Consider the following 20,953-nt stretch of genomic DNA (forward strand, 5'->3'; position numbering starts at 1 on the left):
TTAAAAAGACAAGAAGAGTCTTGTCTTGGGATGAAAGTGTTTTAAAATTAAAATCTCAGACATTGTAATAAAATCAGTCGATACTGCTTCAAACCGATAAAGGTGATAGACTAGAGTTGGAGAATAGGAGCTGGAGGAACAAGAAGTATAGCTGTTTTGTTCAGTTTTGTTTAGTACCAGCTTTTTAAATTATATGCATGTATTGCTTTGATAAATGAAAAAATAATTTTAAAAGTAGATGACACTTCCTGTATGAGAGTGCAAGGAAAGAAATTAAAGAAATAATAATTAGGAATTCTGTTTAATTTGTATGATTTAAATATGGAGAAGCTTAATGCGTTTTTTTGTGAAGGGACTTAAATTAGAAATCCCTAAGGAAGTGTAGGGGCTCAATAAAAATTAGAATGTTTGCAAGGGTTATGAGCTTCAAAATTAGTTATTAAAAGCCCTTTACTAGCATTCTAGTATAGTTTCTTTAAGGTTTCTGTACACTTATTTAATCATTCAAAAACTAAAATAATTTGAGCATATAAGATTGCTGAAAATAGTGATTATTAAAATACTAGGCTAAAGCAAACTTTAATCAAACACTGAATACATTAGGTAAGAGCACAGGGATTCTCTTCCTGAACTGAGATTTTTTTGTCATATCTTATAGACATATCTTCTTGTCTTTCAAATCTAATCAGTCTGTCTATAAGAACTGAGTTTCTCCTACTCATCAGGAACTGGGCATGGCTCTGCATGTGTACGGAGCTGAAAAACATAGGAACGAACTTTGCTGTCCTGGTGCTTACAATCTAGAAGGAACGGGAACAACATCAAACAAATTAATAAATACCTAAAACTGGTGATTGGTGCAGAAGGAGGAGGAGGATAGATAGACGTGTCTCTCACTGTGGACCCAAGCAAAGCCTCTCTGAATAATGAAATGTGAGGCACAGATAATCCTCAGCGAGGTAACATGTCAAGAAAAGCACACCAAGTCCTGAGAGCAGCTTGGGGAACTGTCCTGAGATGTGAAGAGTCAGACACAAGTGGGGGCCAGAAAAGGACCAGTGTCCCTGGGGCCACATGAGAAGGAAGAAGAGGTCTGGAAAGGCAGCATGGGGAGGAACCCTGGAAGCAAACGCAAGGAGAAGCTGGTGTTTGTTGTGCCCGGGCTGATGAGGAGGTCCCTTGCCTTATGAAGCATATGTATATAACCAGGTGGGTGAAAACTACAGATGAGACAGACAGGAGAGACAAAGCCAGACTCCGCGGTTTTGCACTGGTTTTATAATAAATTCTCAAGTGCTATGAAAGGCCTGTAAGGACCCCTAAGGATCCAGACTTCTCATATCTTCTGTAGCCCCCATCTCTCCAGCTCCCAACAGCCAGATGGACCTTCATTCAGGTCATTTGTACGGTTGGGAGCTTCCAACATCAGAGCCTTCTCTCTGCCTTTGACTTTCCCTTATAGTCACTCCCAACCATCCCCTAAGGCAAGGTATAAAGGCAATTTCTCCAGAGTAGTCTTTCTTGAGCTCCTCATTCAAAGCAGGTTCTGCTTTTAAAAATCTCTTAACACAGCTTTTAGCTTTCCATCATGGAACTTGCATTCTCTCTCTGTGCCTCACTGCCCTCTTCTGTAAAATGGGTCAGGGTGACTTTGAAATGTAAGCCACTAAAAATAGCACCTGGACTATAACTAAGGGCTTGGTATGTGTTAGCTATCATTAGAAAGAAGCCAGGCACAAAAGAATATGCATTATATTTACACCAAGTCTCAGGACAGGCACAGAAACCTCTGCTGTTGAAAGTCAAAATAGTGGTTACATGTGGGAAAGGGAGAGGGTAGGGTAGTGGCTGGGAAGAACCACAGAGGTTCTGACAGAGGTTTAATTCCCGTCTGGGTTGTTAAGTACATGAAGGAGTTTAGTTTGTGCTAACTTATCCGTGAACTGTACACTTAGAATTTGTACCTTTTACTTGAAAAAGTTTTAAAACTTCGACTATTATCATTATTGACATAACTTGTAATTACATATTCATTTGCAGAACAATGCACTTGATTAAAGTCTCCATGAGTGCAAGAACCATCCCTATTCAAGGGCTTCTAGTACCTACTACGATCCCTAAAACAGACCACGACAAAACACGAGCTTAATTATGTCATTTTTCTGTTCAAAGAAGAAAGTAAAGTAAAATCTCAGATACCCTAATAAAATCAGTAGAATTTGTACTTTTGCACTTGAAAAAGTTTTGACTACTTTTGAAAGAAGAAAAAAGTGTCTTATTTATTCATCCCTCCATATCCTATTATAACAACCCAAGTCTGGAAAGAAATTCAGTCACATGGAAGATCTGAGCATACCAGTGACTCCCCATTTCACACAGAAGAAAAATCTGTCCTGACAACAGCCCACAATTCCTTGGCAGATCTAAGCGTGCACTGCCTTTCTGATTTCACTTTTACTGTTTCTGTCTTACTCATGACTTTCCAGACACACTAGAAATGACAGTTGGTGGTGGGCGGCGCCTGTGGCTCAGTCGGTAGGGCGCCGGCCCCATATACTGAGGGTGGCGGGTTCAAACCCGGCCCTGGCCAAACTGCAGCCAAAGAATAGCCGGGCATTGTGGCAGGCACCTGTAGTCCCAGCTGCTTGGGAGACTGAGGCAAGACAATCGCTTAGGCCCAGGAGTTGGAGGTTGCTGTGAGCTGTGTGATGCCACAGCACTCTACCGAGGGCCATAAAGTAAGACTCTGTCTCTACAAAAAAAAAAAAAAGAAATGACAGTTGGTGGCTGCACTACACTGTACATGTACTAAATGCAAATAAATTGTTTGTAAATGGTTCATTCTTATTTTGTGAATTTCTCTTCAAAAAAAGAGGGGGGGTTCCAAACAAGGTCACATTAAAATAAATAAATATTTTAAAAGTGACAAAATGTGGTCTCTAGAGCCAGAATGACTCAGTTCAAATTCTGGCTTTGTCACTTGGCTATGTCATTTCTGACATGTTACTTTACCTCTCTGTGCCTCAGTTGCCTCAGCTATGATATTTGCCTAATAATAACACCAACCTCCCAAAGTTGCTATATTAAGTAAGTTTGTAGATGCAAAATCATGAAGAACAGTGTGCCCAGTATACGTAATAAGCACAAAAAAGATGTCCATTATCTTAAGGAAAAGTGTATCCTGTTTATAAACAAAAGAGAACAAAGATATGAGCTCTTTATTTGTAAAATGTCTAAGTTTATATTGATTCTTAGGTCTTGGAGGGGAGATGGAGGATATTAGTCCAAACACTTCTCGTTGTGGTTGAGGCAGTTGGAGCCTAAGGAGGTGACGGGGACTCATCAAAGAGCTGTCAGCTGTAGTTACTGGTCAGCCCAGGGTTAGAGGCCCAGGTTCCCCAACATCCTAAGTGCCGAGTCTGGGTTCTTTCTTCATTACCCTTGGGTAAGGCCCACTTGTATGGAAGCAGCTAAATACCTCGTATGCTCAGACCTTCCATGTGACTGAATTTCTTTATAGACTTGGGTTGTTATAATAGGATACGGAGGGATGAATAAATAAGACACTTTTTTCTTCTTTCAAAGATTTCACTACAGCTGCTTTCCACAGTGCTTTAGCAAATAGACCAGCATTAATATGGAAATTGCAGTAAATTGTTAAGGTGTGCATAATGATAGCCACATTGTTGAAAATGGAATGTTAAAAGAAACCCTTATCCATACAGCATTTCCCTGAAATCTGAAGAATCCCATGCAAGATATTACTCTGGTTTTGCCAGACATGTACTCAGTAGAACAATAAATATTAAGCTCATCAATATAGAAGCTTTGAATGAAATCAAAAGAGGAATTGGGCTCATCAGTCAGCTCAGTCTTACAAATGTGCAGCTATGAATAATAGGTCCTATGTCTAAAGAGAAAGTCTCATGCATTCAATGAGTAATAACCAGCTACTCCAAGCACCAGCACTGTGCTAAGTACTGTGCTAGGTTTGAAGTAAATAAAGTGGACAAAGAGTCTATTTTGAATTTATAATAAAACAGTTAGTGATGACCATGAGGGAAGGAAGCAGGACACCGTGAAGTAGACTACTGGGAGGAGCTAACGTAGATCAGACAGACAGAAGGACAGAAACAGGCAAAGGAGAGGCCAGGGGCAATTGAGAGTCTACTGGAGTAGACCAGATGGGAGACCATGGCGGCTTGGCCTAATGGCAGCGCTTCTCAACCAGGGGCGATTGTGTACTTCAAAGGACATTTGGCAATGTCTGTGGACATTGTTGGTTTTCACACCTTGGGAGGAAGGTACTACTGACATCTAGTGGACAGAGTCCAAGGAAGTTGCTAAACATCCTTAAAAATAATTTCTACCCGGTCGTATCAAAAGTTTTAACGTTGAGAAACTCCAGGCTGCTATGATATTAGTGGAATTGCAAGGAGGCAGCTTAAAGGTTGATTCTGAAGGTTAAACCATTAGTGTACGAAAATAAACTGGGTATGGGGGAGGGGCAGAAGTAAGACAGAAGTCAAAAGGGACTTGCCAAGTTTCCATTTTTAATAGCTGGATGGAAAGTGGTGCTCAGACTGAAATGAGGAAATCTGAGAGAGGGCTTGGTGTAGAGCTTGCAGTAACACAGTAGGTCCAGAATCAAGAGTCTGAGATGTTGAATCAGAAGTGGTAGAGTCGGCTACATGCATCTAGATTCAGAGGCAAGATTTGAGCAAAAGACAAAATTGGGGGATCTTCTCTTTAAAGGCAGTCTTTAATAACACAATTTTAGGTGCAATTTCACATGTTTTCACAAGTCTTCCAGCACAGTTCCCAGAGTAAAGTACCTCTGTGCCCACCATTTTCACATATAGGCAGGTGCAGCATACGTCACACTTAAGACTATTTCACTTCATAAACTGTTAGTATGTACTGTAAGTGAACACCAGGAGAAAATATAACCCTGACAATGAAATAATTTTAAAATTTTTAAAAATTCTTGACAGCATATACTTATTTGTTTGTTTATCAGTGACTATCAGCAGCAATGCTAAATTTATTGCACTTAAATGAATGTATTTTGTTTAGTCACAGTTACTTTCGGTTGTATGTCTAAATAATGTCTTTTAGTTTTTTTCATGTATTTGTAATTTGTGCTATTGAAGGGGCTATTTGTGGACTCCAGGGGTCCTTGTCAATATGTGATTTGTATTTTTATTTTATAGAATCATCTAATGTGATATACTGGTTTTTATAAATGACATTTAGGTAATTCTAATAACTGCATATTTGACAACCTTTTAAAAATGTGTTGCACTGGAAAAAAATAATCAAGGTAATATTTAATGTCATAGAAACATACGGCACCACCAAGCAAAAAGAGTATAAAGAAGTGGCCAAGAACTCAGAATTTTGATCCTAAATGGGCTACACTTTTGCAGTAGGCTCTAAAAGCCACTTGATCTTTTGCTTTTGGTGCCCTGGGTAACATTCTAAGTACACTCAAGTGTACTCACCACATTTTGAAAACAGAGAATAATATTTGTATTCCCTTAGTTTCCTCTAAGCGATTTTTCTTTGTAGGTTATTATCTTTTACAAATTAAGTAATTGTAAACGGATTAGTATCTAAGGAATGCCCGCAGCTCTCACAGAAAGCGCAGTGCTGCACATTATTGTACTACAGCGTTATCAACCACAGGGCATCAACTTACCCTGAAGATTTAGGGATTGGGGGAAAAGATGGCACTCATTCAATTGAACACTTTTATTCTTAAGAGGGCACAATGAAAGACATGATTGCAAGAAGGACTTTACCTAACAAATGCAATCAGTGTAACCTGGCTTATTGTACCCTCAATGAATCCCCAACAATAAAAAAAAAAAAAGAAAATATGTCAAATGGTCTATAAATCCAGTGTATGGTGCCCTGTAATCGCATTAATGTACACAGTTATGATTTAATAATAAAAAAAGGGAAAAAAAAGAAAAATTGTGAATCAAGAGTGATTCCTAGAGTCATTTTGGGCAAAAATATATGTAACTGGATGCATATATGCACAAAATACAGTCCTTCTAGAAAGCACAGAACATATTAACAGCAGCTGCAGATCACTGCTGAGTAACTCAACACCATGAGCCTGTATACATGAGCAGTGGAGGGAAGCATTTTAACAAGGAAATAAATTTCCATTTTAAGCTTTACAGAACTTTACAGAATTACAGAAAAGTAACTTAAGCATGCCATTTATTCTTTAAGAAATATGCTTTAAGAAATGCAAACTCTTTAATATCTGGAACTACCAAAATGAACTGTTTATTCACAGTCCTAAGGTAATACACGTCAAAAGTAGTAAAATTTCCTTAAACTGCGTTGGACCAATTGCACCAAGTACTACCATTACTATGCTATTTTTTTTTTTTTTTTTTTTTAATGTTGGGATTCATTGAGGGTACAATAAGCCAGGTTACACTGATTGCAATTGTTAGGTAAAGTCCCTCTTGCAATCATGTCTTGCCCCCATAAAGTGTGACACACACCAAGGCCCCACCCCCCTCCCTCTCACTAAATAAAATATTTTAATCTCTACAATTTGGGTAATATTAAACCAAGAATGAATATGCGGATTTTAACTAGAAAAATAATTACCAGAAATGAACTAATATATGCAGAGTAACAAGGGTCTTGGGAAATACTTAACATGCAGTAGCTCCTAACCCTCCAATGGCCTTAGAGTGCTATTATTTTCCTCATTTTACAGAAGAAGATAACAAGTCATAGAGAGTTTATCAGATAGGAGAGAGTATGTTATGCCGCAATAAAAAAAAATCTCAAAACTTTATTTATTTATTATTATTATCATTATTTGAGACAGAGTTTCACTCTGTCACCCTGGGTAGAGTGCTATGGTGTCATAGCTCACAGCAATCTCAAATTCTTGGGCTGAAGAAATCCTGTTACCTCAGCCTGCTGAGTAGCTGAGTCTATAGGGGCCTGCCACAACACCCAACACCCAGCTATTTTTAGTAGAGATGATGGTATCACTCTTTTTCAGGCTGATTTCAAACTCCTGGGGTCAAGCAATCTATCCACCTCCATCCGTGCTGAGATTACAGGTGTGAGCCACTGTGTGTGGCCCACATCTCAAAATTTTTGTGGATTAAAACATAAAATTGGAGTTGTGAATGATTTGTCACCAGTGTGTTGCTGGTCTGACAACTATTTAGATCAACTGCCTTACAAAAAGTAATTTAAGGATCCAGGCTGCTTTCACCTCAAACTCTACAACTTTTAGAATTACTGTGACAGGAAAAGAGTCCTTCAGGACTATGCAGAATCTTTTGTCTGCCTTCCTTTTCACTCGGAAGTCGGGCATCTCCATTGGTATTTCATTGGCCAAAAAAGAGTCACATGATTCCACTTAACTGAAAGGTATACACTTTCATATGTCAGAGAAGGAGAGACTGAGATATGAGTTAGCACCAGCAGTCTACAACAGAGCATTACGGCAATTTAACCAAGTTTAAAAACCTAGAAATTGGTAAAAACAAAATTTAAACATAACTTGTTTAAAAGTTGACTTAATTGTAGACCTTGCAGTCTCAAATTCTAGCCATGAACTACTATAGATTGGCCCTGGATGTATCAGAAAAGAAAAAAAAAGATGATGAAATATGCTTAACATAAATCTTTCAATTTAAAAATAAACCTTCTAAGAGTTTTTGCATTTGTTCTTGCTTTAAGAAATACTTACCAATCACTTTATAAACTACTCATTCTTTGAGTTTTGAAGCATTCAATTCTTCAACAAGGCTTTCCCAAACTCCAAAATGAGGTTAGATTACTTCTTTGCTTTTATTCATAGTCAGACTTAGTCAATGCCCATGAGTTTCAGGATGACAGTAACAGTATCCCTGCTGTTTCTCTGGGGCTTGCCACAATGCCTCACACATGGTAGTTTCCCAATAAATATGGGTGAAATACATGAACAAATGAATGAATGGAGAGTTTGACTCTTCTGAAGTAGGTCATGCCATTGTTTGAAACTCTCTGGTTTTAGAAATGCTCCCCCAAATGGGATGAAATTTACTCTTCTACAATGACCATCTATCATTCTTAATTTCCTTGTTTCTTCTCATTTAACTGACGAGTAATACTACTTTCTTTTAACGTGAGAGCTCTTCAAATTTCTGAAGATAACTAGTGTATGCCCCTAATTCTTCTTGGTTTTCCTCAATCCTCCTATCTATAATATGCATTCCTAAATCCAGATCAGCCCCTCTTTTTATCTACAGATATGTTCTATTTTTGTCAATTGTCATCTGTAAGTGTCCAGAATAAGGCATATTACTTAATGTGCTAACTGATTAGCTTCCAGCAGTGGGATTTGAACCTCCCTTGGGCCTTCAGTAAAAACGTATAGTGTTTGGCACCATGTACAGGACACTTAGTAGGTATTTGTTGAAAGGATGAATAAATGGATGCTTTTTAAGATAGATTTCTCTTTTAATTGTTTCCCATTCTAGGCCAACATAACTGTAGACTTGTTTTTTATATGGATTGACTCAGTTTTGATTAGCGTTCCAAAATCCATACAGAAAAAAAAAAAAAAACTCTATGAGATGTTAAGACAGAACCAGCAACGTTATATAGAACATTCCCTACAAAACTCAAAGGAAATTAAGCCAACATGATCAAATACTGATTTCCCCAGAGAGCTGTCCTTGTCCTTCTATGGAGAAACAGTCTTGCAATAGTCTAACCTACATTGTTAAAATAGCCTATCTTCTAGTGTTCAAACGTGACCGTCAAAAGAAATTAAAAAAAAAAAACGGAGGTTCTGGAGGCCGCCTCTTTCCCAGTTCTGCAGGTGTAAATAGCGGCAATTTACAAGACATTATCTGGAGTCCAGACGGCTAAGAAGCCACTACACAGTCTTGGAACTGAAGCTTTATCTTTCCTCCCTCCTCCTCTTCTTCCTCCTTGACAGAGTTAAAACAGGAGCTTTGATAGTCTCTGAAATACAGGCGTTCAGAAAGGCAATTTTCCATCAAATGATGGGACCAGCCATAATTGGGTATCTGTAAGACCCCCTAACAGACCCATTACCAAGGTCTCTCTGCCACTCACAGCAGATAGCAGAGGCTGCTTCTGCTCCGACCAATAGTTTAGATTTGATCTGCCTTGAGAATGCAACACTCAATCGACTTTCCAGCTGCAGAGCGCAAAGTTGAGGGAGAAGGAGCGTGACTATGTGCGTGCGTGTGAGTGTGTGTGTGTGTGTGTGTGATCAGTGGGGTTGGGGCGGGCAGTAAATAAAGGGTGGGGCCAGCGAGGGGAGGAGGGAGACAAGGATTGAGGGAGGCGAGAGCGTGGCTCGGTTCCCAGTTAACCTGCTGGAGCCCATCGCAGCCCTGCACCAACTCGCCCAGTACCCCCTTCGTTCGCTTTCTTCCTCCCTTTCCCTCCTCTGTCTGCATCGCCCACCTTCCCCCGACTTTTGCAGAGGACGAATGAGGGAGACGTTCCTGCAAATTGGGGAAGCAACTTTCCTCCGCTGGGCTCTGGGCTCCGGGAGCAGGGGCGCGCCGATCGTCCGCGGTCTGCGGCCCATGGAGAAGGAGCGGTGACCGGCTAGCGACAGCCGCGAGGAGCCCCGAGCCAGCTCAGCCTGGCCAGCCAGCTCCGCGTTCCCACGCGGGTTTCCCCGATCTCGCTCTGGGGGACAGCGTGAGAGTGCGGACCCGGAGCATCCAGGGAGGATGAGGCGGGGACCTGGCCCAAGTGGGGTACATCTTGCGGGCGTGAGGCGGCAGCTGTGTCTCGGCATGAATTAAGAAGCCAAGAAGATGGAGCGCGGCAGACTCCAGGCTCAGCCCGGGCTCTGGACCAGGGAGGCCAGCTGGACACTCCTCTACTTCCTCTGCTACGTCCTCCCCCAGAGCGCCCCCCAAGTACTCAGGATCGGTGAGTGAGCCCGGAGCAGCGCCCCAGGCTGCCGGCTCCGGCAACCAGGCTGCTCCCCGCGGCCAGCGCGAACGCACCGGGTCCCGGGCGAGGCGGCGCGCGTCGGTCTGGGGGCAGGAGCTGGGGTGAGGGCAGGTCAGTGCGTACCGGAGACTCCACGGAAAAGGGAAAACCGCGTCACTGCTTCCCTCTTGATGGGTCTTGGGCTTCCCCAAGAGGTAGAGGTGGCGGGTTTTTTAATTTGTGCTCCGGGAACGCGGGCAGAAGTGCAGGGATCCAGGCTCACAGCGCCCAGAACCCTCCCCAGGGTGAGGAGTCGAGCACCCTTGCAGCTGCTGGAGTTGGGCGCGTGGATGAGCTCTTCCAGGCGAGTGGGTGGGCGACTGGCAGTCCGGATCTGCAGACTTGGGGGCTGGTAACCTGGGCTCTGGGTCCTCTCAAGCATGCCGGGCTATCGAGTAGAAACAGGGACCATCCAGGAGGTGTGAATATCCTAGAGCCTGCGAGCCCAGACACTCCAAGTTTCCATCCCTAATTTGGGCTCCTCCATATAGAGTCTGCCGAGTCTGGGGGCTTCCTCTAGAGCAGGGCAGAGTCTGGACCTGACTTTGGCTGAAGGTTCAGGGAGTGAGGAGAACAGTGGGTTAGCAACAGCAACATGCACTCAAGTTTCCACTCTCTCCCTAACTGCACCGCCTGCTTGCTACAGTCTGGACCTGCCTCTAGTCCAGGAACTCCCTGGAAAGCTCTGAGCTTTGATCTCAGAGGAGCTAGAAAGAGCCAGAAGGCTGGGACAACCCGAAGAGCACAAAAGGCTAGGAAGGGCCACCACCGGGGTTTGCTCTGCAGAGGCGCGCAGGAATTTGAGTGGTGGTGGTGGTGGTGGTGGTGAAGGATTGACAAAGCTCTCCACCTTCTTTTCTTTCAAACTTATCCCATTTGCTCTTAGTCTCACTGCCCCCCATCCTTCCCCCATCCCCTGATGCTCCTCAGAGACACAGTCACAGAGAAAGCCACAGGTGAAGTCCTGACACCACACGGGGTTCCCAGCTTCTCTCAGTTCCAAACTCACAGCCTTTCCAGGAACTGACCGACTTGCCAGGGACTCTGAGAGGCGCTGCCACAGCGATGCCACTGAGCAACTGAAGTTTCTCAATTACTGGGTTAGCTTTCACCTGCAATTAGCCAGCCCATTTACAAAACGTCAGAACCTAGTTTTGTTTTTTCTGTTTAGGTTTTTTTTTTTTTTTTGACACTAAACACACTCATTTACAAAAATAAATAAAAGTTTACGACTTTCAGCTGTGTTTTCTCTAGGCATGTGGGATATATTTTTTCAAGGAAAGAAAATATCCCAAATACTAACTTTGATTACAGACTTAAGTTTTTCTAGACTATAGATCATGATAATGTGCATTTTATTAGGTAGTTTAGACTCTTTACTAAAACACTTCCAAAGTATTTCCTTTTTTTTTTTTTTTTATTGTTGGGGATTCATTGAGGGTACAATAAGCCAGGTTACACTGATTGCATTTGTTAGGTAAAGTCCCTCTTGCAATCATGTCTTGCCCCCATAAAGTGTGACACACACCAAGGCCCCACCCCCTCCCTCCATCCCTCTTTCTGCTTCCCCCCCCATAACCTTAATTGTCATTAATTGTCCTCATATCAAAATTGAGTACATAGGAACTAACACCCTGCATCTGAGATGTGCTCTAGGATGCAATCAACTCTACTCACCCTGTTAAAAACAAAATACTGTGAACAGTACAAAATGAGAAACGAGTATGTGTGAAAATTTCCAACGCTCAGTAACTTACTTGGTATTTTACTTGTGTATTATATGCTTTGAAAGAAACAATCTAAGGACGCCAGAAATGGCCATCCCATCCGATATTCCTCCTTCTTGTACTACTCATTAAAGGCAGCATTTTCCTTTTCTACAGCCCCCAACTCTAAAGGAACTCAAGGAAGGGGGGTGGAAAGGTATGCTTTAAGATGTATTTGTTTATAGATCCAAGTAAGATCTAAGTATTTATCCAACCTCCAAGCTATCACAATCATCCATTTAAAAGTAGTTTCCAAAGCGAAAATAACCTACATGATTAACTGACCTTAAAATATATGCCACAAGATAATGAGATTTCCTTTTTCTAAAGGGAGCCAAAATGCATAAAATAAAATTGCAGGCCCTGCTGTTGTTCATGTGTAGTACAAATGTCTTACTCCTTCTGGCCTTGAATGAGCTGTGGTTGGTGTGGGCACTGTTCCCCTGTAGGTTCCTACGGACCCAGGGGAACTTCTAAATGGGTGATTCAGCACCATGGAAACCAGCTTTAGCTCAGAGGAAACCTGCCACTTTACAGGGAGTTTCTTGTGTCAAGTCCAACGCTGAACACAAAGCATCGAAGGGGTTGGGGACTAAGCAAAAGTGTGTATGTGTCTGTGTGTGCAGACATGTGTGTGTGTGAAGGAATGAGAAAAAGAGAATTGTATTCTTTACCATCTCTTAAATCTTCTTCCCAACAAACCACCAACCATCCAGCCAACCAGGCAACCAAAAAAAAAAAAATGGTGCTTGACTACGAACGTGCATGCTTTCAGTGACTTAGAATATCCTGAATAAAGGACAACATAAACACCGGGCCCTTAGTACTCCATACTTTATAGAGAAAAGGCACTCAAATGCTTGAATGAATTAATTACTGGCCGACTTCTCTTTCCAGAGTGTCTGCTTAAACTTCAGCTATTGAGAAAAGGTATACAATTTAAAACAAAACTTGTGTGCTATTTCAAAGGTCATTGATTATGCATTTGCACATGGTTCGAGTACATATTGTGAATGTCTTTTGGAAAGTTTGCAATCTTATGCTACAGATAGAAGACATAAAAAGAAATCTGTGGGATATTGTTGCCCTGAACATCTAAGCATTACTATGGCACTCCAGAATTTTCCTAGCAGCTTTCATGGAAGAGAAATACAGCTGGCTACTAAGAATTCTGTGGGGCTGCCTTGGTCATTTCTGCCTCTCTGTATATACCAGTGTGTGTCAAAAAATTAATTAGGCCACACAATTAGTTGGTCTGTGAGCTTCACAATCACAACTATCCTCCTTAATCAAATGAGTAACCAACTTATAACTAATAGTTTAGAATAGAATGTAAGCCCATTAGTAGATGATGGCCCATCACCATTAATGGGAAAACAAAACCACTTCCATATGCTTATGCAATTTCTGAGGCAAATATGTCATATTTATAAAAGTGACAAGAAGATCCATTTATGTGGTATATTTGTGTGCATCATTTTAACACACATGATCAGAGAAGTCACAGTAAAGGACATAGGATTAAGAGTTGAGTGATGGCTAGCCAGGCTCTGTGACACATGTTTTGGTGTCAGAAAGCATAGGTTTGAGTCCTACATCCAGAATTTACTAGATATATCTCTCGGTGGAAGATATTTTGTTCTGCCAAGCTGTTGTTTCTGTATCTGAGAAATTTAATTAAAATTAATGCAAACTTTGAAAAGGCTTTGAACAATAGTTGGAGACGCTGGTTGCATGATTATTGTAGTTATTTTGTTTTTACTTTTTGAAATTATTAACATTTTTTTCCTTAAGAGGGATTTAAAATTGATGTGGTATATCTTTATAAGGCATTTAATATTTTTGAGCCTAAATTTCTTCATCTATGAACTAGCAGTAATGATATTTACCTTTCATATTTCACAAAGGAGAACCAAACACATTCATTTTCTAATGTGCACACAAACCATTAAATAAATAAAGTAATTATTGTATTATATAAATAAATATAGTAATAATTATGTAATTAGGTATACCATATTCCGAAAATTTATATAAATGATTTGGAAAGTTATAGTGACAACATAATTATCCACAGGCTTTTATTTCTTTAGAAGAAGCCCAAAATTACTTTATGCCAATCATTATGTTGGCTGTAGCATCATTTTTTATTATTTTAACCAAAAGATATCCCAAATTAGAAGTAATGATCCTATTTATTCATTGTTTTGCTTACGTGTACAGAAAATTATGATGTTTCTATTTTAAGCACTTGTTTTGCTTATGTGTACAGAAAATTATGACTTTTATATTTTAAGCACTTAAGTTTTCATCGTTTTACTATTATTTATTCCACAAGCATTCACTGAGTTCTACTGTCCTACCATGAGGCAGGCACACCAGATACCACAGTGAACAAACACATCTGCTCCTTTGCAGCTTCCATTCTGGTGATTTATAATCTATGTTATCACTTAACTTTTTCATTAGATGCTTTTAAAAGTTTTTCAAATGTTATACTTGGAGAGCTTTTAATTAATGTTCCACCTCTGACTTATTATGTCAATTGCATAGTCAACTTGGAAGAGGTTCGAATTTCCAAATGCACAGAGTGCAGTGGGTTCGTGCTACCAAACCTGGAACAGAAACTCAGAGGAGAGTTGCTTTTGTTCAGGAAGATCTGTTTGGCCTGAGATACAGTCATCCTAGGAAAGAAACCTGTGACTTCAAAAGCATGTTGTTTCTAAAGTAAACTTGAAAACTCAGCTGGCCCTTGACAAGTATGAGAAGGTAGTCCCTGGTTAATGTGAGCACATTTCTGCAAATGAACAGATCTTTTGCCCTGTGATTTTATCTGCATCATTCATCTTTTTGTTTAAGATTAAATTTATAGGACTACTGATAACACTATCAAGACCTCAACTGTAGCTACTTTTCCTGCAAGGTTTGTGATACCCAGATTTCATTCAGAAGCACGTAATGTGGTGACTTTGCCTAAGTTCAGTTGCTAGCTTGTAGGAACTTAAAACTAGCTGTTCTGATCTCAGACTTCAAGCTCTTGGCATGAAATTATAAATAATGTCATATTGTGTATGAACTTACGTATGCACTTATATGACAAGGCATAGTAAACTGAAATCAAATGTAAGAGAAACAAGCTATTACTCTATTACTCTTAGTTATTCAGGGGTGACTAAATAGCTTAAAGTGAACATGATGTATGGTTGAGGCAGTTATCAAAGAAAAAAGGTGTTCTGATCAGTGGACTCTCCAGAATTTCTCTCTCTGAAGGGTTCAAGGAATGCTATCAAGGTGAAGGGAAAGCCTGGCCACTTATGCCTAGCAAACACACTGTTTTTAGTTAGTTTTTAGTTAGTGTGTACAGTTAACTGGGATGATTTAGACTTGCACGGGGTCCAATCTTTTCTTTTTTCTCCACTGAATAACACGGAGTTGTCTTGGGCCACAGATTAAATACACAAAGCTTATTAGTAAAAAGCAAAACAAAACAAGGTCTGTACACACTTTTTGTGATATCTTACACTAAAAATAAGCAAAATATATTCTCACAAAATCAGCATGCAGCCCCACAGGCTGGACACCACTAGAGAGGAAGGATTGATGGAGGTAACGATGGTGGTGAGTTTCCATAGCCTCTCCATCCTCTTTATTGTTTCACTAATAATTATCCACACAACATAGAAAATATCATCTATGTCCCAAATGTTTTCAAAAGCTGTTTGAATGGAAGAAAGAGTAATGAAGGCCTCCAGGTAGAAGGGGTTCACATTTTCAACGGCCTATTTTAAATTGACTGACCCTGTGAAGATTTTTAGTTGTTTTTTATCTGCAGTTTTGTTATCTAGAGAAGAGAAAATAATAATAACAAATTCACCTTTTGTTATAAAGATGAAATGTGATGTGATGTATGAAACATATGGCACCTTGTAGACTTTGATGAAGATACTTCCCTCCCTCTGTTAATGAGCAGGTTCGGAGTTTTGTGCTCTACAGATATTAATGTGTCTGATCAAGTAAGTGTGGGGAAAGGTTCTTGCTTGGAGATTCAGCAGGCACATTTGTATAGCAAAGACTCCTTGACATTTTGCAGTGAAAAAGCCTCAAAACAAATTAAAAAAAAAAAAACCCTAATTCTTATGTTTAATACAGCATCTTACACATTTTATTTACGAGAACACCCTTATTTTGAAACATGACTATAAATGTCTCTATGCACTTATGCTCCCAGAACATACTTGAGGTAACGTCAGGCAATTAAACCACTGAAATCTCAATACACATGTCCAAATTTATACACTGCACATTTCGTGGCTTCTTCAGTCTAACCCAGAGTCTGTCACTTTCTGTCTCAGAACTTTCTAATAAAAGTTTAAGGGCAGAAGTTTAATACTTGTTGGTCTCTTTTATTTAGAAAATATTCGTAAAATCCCATTACATACTCTAAAGATATGTCATTTATGAGTTTAAAATGTGACCTAGAGGCATTTATATAGTCTTTTTTAATAGGCTTTCTTTTTAATATTGTTTTAAATTGAAAATTTATATTAGTCATAATATACAGAGGGTGCCAAAAATGTCTATGCGTTTTAAGAAAAGAAAAAACTGCATTAAAATTGTAATACTTACTATACTATGCTGATAATGTTTGTTATCTTGTATCTTGTTATCTTTTAATACACATTTTTCCATTTTTAAATTGTGTATATATGTTTTTGGCACCCTCTGTATTGTTCAGACATACAATTTGTGGTAAATTAAAAATCTATCTGTATTTAAAATTGAATCTATTCATTTATCTTTAAATGATTATCTGATTATTTCAGTGATGAATTCTTATGAAGAAATGAAAATGTTCAAATTAAAACTTAAAAGGGATGCATTTCAACAAAATCAACTTAATTAATTTCTTGCCTTGATTTACTGCTGAGATCAAATTATTGTATCAAATTGGAAAACGCCTGCAGTCTTTTAACAGTAACACTATTGTATTTATAATAAGTGAACTGCAAAAAGGTTAAGTTTGGAAAGGAAAATTTTCAAGGTAAAATATTTGATTGTGTAATCTCAGTTATTTATGAACTACTAAAATATTCAAAATCTTTAGAACAACTTTTCCAGGTCAGTTGGACAATATTTTACCTTTTGTTCTTACTAACAATTTAGAGACTTTAAAATGCATAATTTTATATAATACCATGTTAACATCTTTATGAACTCCTAAGTATGATTAGTTACAAATTAAAATTAAGGAGCACGAGGGTATTGGCTGAATGGTAGATAAACTCCTACTGACACAAATTAATCTCATAGAAACACCATCTGACCCCTTAACATATACTTTCTTTCAACTCTTTACATTTTATTATTCGGTACAGTAGTTAGCTAGATAAGTTGAATTTGAAAGAATCTCCCATATTATGTCTTCTGTGGATTTTTTAGTTTACTGCTATACTGACTGATAAAGCAGATATGCAACATAAAACAACAAACAGCAGCCTATCCCTACTTTTTAAAATTTCTATTTGGTAATGTTTCAAAAGGAGATCAACAATGCAGATTTATATACCCGAATTATATATGTTTGTTTTTATTTGATAGAAATGCAATGATTAATTGTTATTATTGCCATCAGTTATAATTTAGAAACTGATCGTTCCTTACAACTTACTATTTCCCTTTAAAAAGTAAAAAAATATATATATCAAAACACATCATTTGTTTTGCTGAACTGGTCCAGGCGTACATACAATACTATGGTAAAGTATGCATTTTACTTGATGATTGATTACTCGTACACACACACATCTCCTAGCCCTGTCAGCTGAGAGGCCTAGAAACAGTGACACCCCTAGAAAAAGGAGCACGCCCGCTACTCACAGCACCTTGGAGGAATGAATAAGTCTAGGACTGGGGAAAGAGATATATACAAGATGATTCCCAAGTATCTTGTAGTGGCAGAAAATAAAAAAAGTGCTCCCATGAGTCCATACTGATAGATAAATAAGTAAATCAATAAAGAGAACAGGCAAACCTCTCAAGCAGAAGAGCCAGGTGAGGGTGATCAAAGTCACCATCTCCAATAGTTGATTAACATATACCAAGTATTCACACTTGGTACTATGTGGTGCAAATGGAAATTTACTTACCTGATCTTCCTCCCCAAAGCCCAGAATCCCACTCTAATCACACACACACAAAAAAAAAATCAGACAAATTTCAGTAGAGTGGAATTTTACAAAATATCTGAACAATACTCATTAAACCGGTCAAAGTCATAAAAAACAAAGTTTCTGCGAACTGTCACATAGGGACATTTCAATGGCAATACATTTCGACTTAATAGTGAAAATGTAATGTGTCATTCTTAACAGAATGCTGAAAAATACATTTGAAAAATGCAAGGTCTTTGAATGAAGATTGACTTCACTTAATAATAGTTTATTACTATTAGTTCATTAATTTTTATACTAGTATAATAATAATGAGTAGCTAAATGTGGAGAGTATATGGAGACTCTCTAGCCTATATTATCAACTTTTCCATAAATCTAAAAAGCTGTTCTAAGAAATGGTCATGAAAAGAAAAGAAACAATTCATCCCCTGTCAAAGTAGCTTCTGTTACTGTTCCTGGTATTCTTCAGTAAATAAAGATTTGTAACCAATTGTATGAAGGGGGAAAAAAAAAAACAAACTATTGTTTATTCCATACATTATCCTAAAGATTTTCTGAGCGTATCATTAAAATAAAGACAGCAATATTTAATGTTGAAAAAATCATTAAAGAAATAAACTTTATGCAAAAATTGTTATTGATAAAATGTGTTGGTTATATATCTTCTTTAGAAATCTCCAGAGAGTTAATAGAAAACCAGACATTAGCTGTATCTATCCATCAGCTCTTGGTTTTCTTTTGAGTTCCTTTCCTTAGCACAATTATCTAAATATGCCTTTAAAAATCAATACTTAATTCCTAGAGCCAGTAAAGCATTTCATAATTCAAATTGGGAAATGATGGTAAAAATCAAGGTTTTTAAAATGAATAATCAATTAAAACTTTTAAGGGTTTTCTTTTCTTTTCTTTTTTTTTAATTCTAAATTTGGTAGATCCAAATGGTAGATTACATATTTGGGCAATCCATAAACAGAAGCTGCAGTCTAATGCTAGCTGTGCTTACATTTATGTTGAGTAAGATGTGATTGTATTTCATCTCCCAGAGATGGATCAGTCAGAGCCATTCTTCAGTATTCAGGCAGTATTTGCCTTTTGAATTCCGGGCAGTGTTTATTCCTTCTGTTCTCTAGATATATTTGAACCCTCAGGCTGTTTCCACACATGTCCACTGAATTGGCAAGAACCTTCATAAATGATATTGAGTCATCTAAATGTTCAACAGGAGGAAATAGTTAAGGGAAGAACAGGTAGCTTCATCCATGCTGCTACAAATGACAGGATTTCATTCTGTTTTGTGGCTGAATGATATTACATTGTGTGTGTGGTATTACATTGTCTATCACACACTATATATATGATACCTATATCTATGTCTATATATCTATAGATAGATACATATCACATTTTCTTCATCCATTCATTCTCTGATGGACACTTAGATTAATTCCACATCTTGGCTATCGTGAAGAATGCCGTAAAGGAAGTAAGAGTGAAAATTTCTCTTCCACATACTGATTTCAATTCCATTTGATATATACACAGAAATAGCATTGCTTACTCATATGGTAGTTACATATGGTTTTTTGAGGAACCTCCATACTGTTTTCAGTAATGGCTGCATGAATTTACATTCCCACCAATAGTGTCTGAGGGTTCTCTCTGAATCCTTGTCAGCCTTTGTTATTTTTTTGTCTTTTTGACAATAGCTATTTTAACTGGGATAAGTTGACTTGACAAATGAAGCATCCATTAAATATGACCCTTATGCTGAAATAAAAGGAAAATGCAAACAAAATATTATAGGCTATAATATATGGTTTTATGAACTTTGGGTTGAGAATTTCTACAATTCATTCTTGCCTATAGACGAGAACTTTCAGTTAGTGAATGTAGGAAGGCAAAGTCCATTTGTTTTTTTAAGATGGTGGCATTATGGGTGAAATTTCTATTAATGATCTTTTTTCTGATTTAAAAATGGCTAGTTAAGGTTACGGTTCTGCAAATTCTAGATTATCAAAGCACTCATTTGTCTGCAGGTTGGCCTAGTGAAAAGCACACTGGAACAATAGTACTTCAGCTGTTGTGGTTCTCAGGTTGGCCATGTCACATAATATTTTAGTAAGTCTGTCCCCTTGCCTGTAGCTAGTGGTGAACAAGTGCCTGGGTATGTCGCTTATCCCCAGGTCTGTAATCCCGACAGTGTTGGCTTTGTTTTGTTTTCATTATGATGAACTGAGATGCTGCAGGAAGATGTGCAACTGTTTTGTGTGTGGATTTCACATTTGCAGCCTCACCATCCAGTATGTGGAGCTTCATTCATTTCCCTGAAATTAAACTTAACTAGGTACACAAGACCCTATTTCCACCGGGGCCACATCCAGGTCCTCACTTTCAATTAAAATTGCAAGCTTTTGTGAATCTCTTTTCTCTCTTCTCTCTGCAAAGATAAAAAGATTTTAAAGGAGAAGCATTTACTGTTTTCTTCCAGGACACCCACTGGTCTGTAACTTGTCCCATGTGATCCTGGGTCGTGGCCTCCAATGCCATTGCATCCTCTGCCCACGTCCTTGGCTGGGGAGCCCCATAGGACTCACTTTGCAGCTGCTGGCACTTCCAGGCTCAGCACATTCTCCATCTGGTGTCTTACTTGGGCTGTTTACCCAACACCTCATCAAGGTGGAATTCATGACCCACAGAGCAGCACCCAGATCCAAGGGACCTTCAAATTTTGCTTGTCATCTCAGGCCCTTTTTCATCCAAGTATGCTCTGTCTTCAAGTTGGGTCTCTTGGGGGCACTGTATAGGGCAAAACGTATGCCTGGTTCTCTAATCCCAAAGACCCAACCGCACGTGACCCAGGCTCTCCCCAAGTCTGAGGTGAGCTGTTTTCCTCCAGGAAAACGTGGAGCTGAATTCTTATATTGTCACACACTTATCTCAATTCTGAGATTCAGGCCGTAAACATAATGATGATGTTTAAAGCAAAGCTTTTAAAATC

At 38.9% G+C, this 20,953-nt stretch overlaps 1 protein-coding gene across 3 annotated transcripts in view; it reads left to right on the forward strand.

The window, feature by feature from the left end:
• The first annotated feature begins 9,410 nt into the window (after positions 1-9,410).
• The window catches only part of GRIK1 (glutamate ionotropic receptor kainate type subunit 1), a 398,514-nt gene continuing 386,971 nt past the window's right edge, over positions 9,411-20,953 (forward strand). Inside the window, exon 1 of one of the 3 annotated variants that reach the window (XM_053565651.1) lies at positions 9,411-9,954. In XM_053565651.1, the coding sequence (XP_053421626.1) occupies positions 9,837-9,954 (118 nt within the window). In that variant the 5' untranslated portion in view covers positions 9,411-9,836. The remainder of the gene's footprint in view (positions 9,955-20,953) is intronic. The other 2 variants (XM_053565649.1, XM_053565650.1) reach the window with 2 other exon arrangements.

Source organism: Nycticebus coucang, chromosome 16 (assembly GCF_027406575.1).
Source record: "Nycticebus coucang isolate mNycCou1 chromosome 16, mNycCou1.pri, whole genome shotgun sequence".
Lineage (NCBI taxonomy): Eukaryota > Metazoa > Chordata > Mammalia > Primates > Lorisidae > Nycticebus > Nycticebus coucang.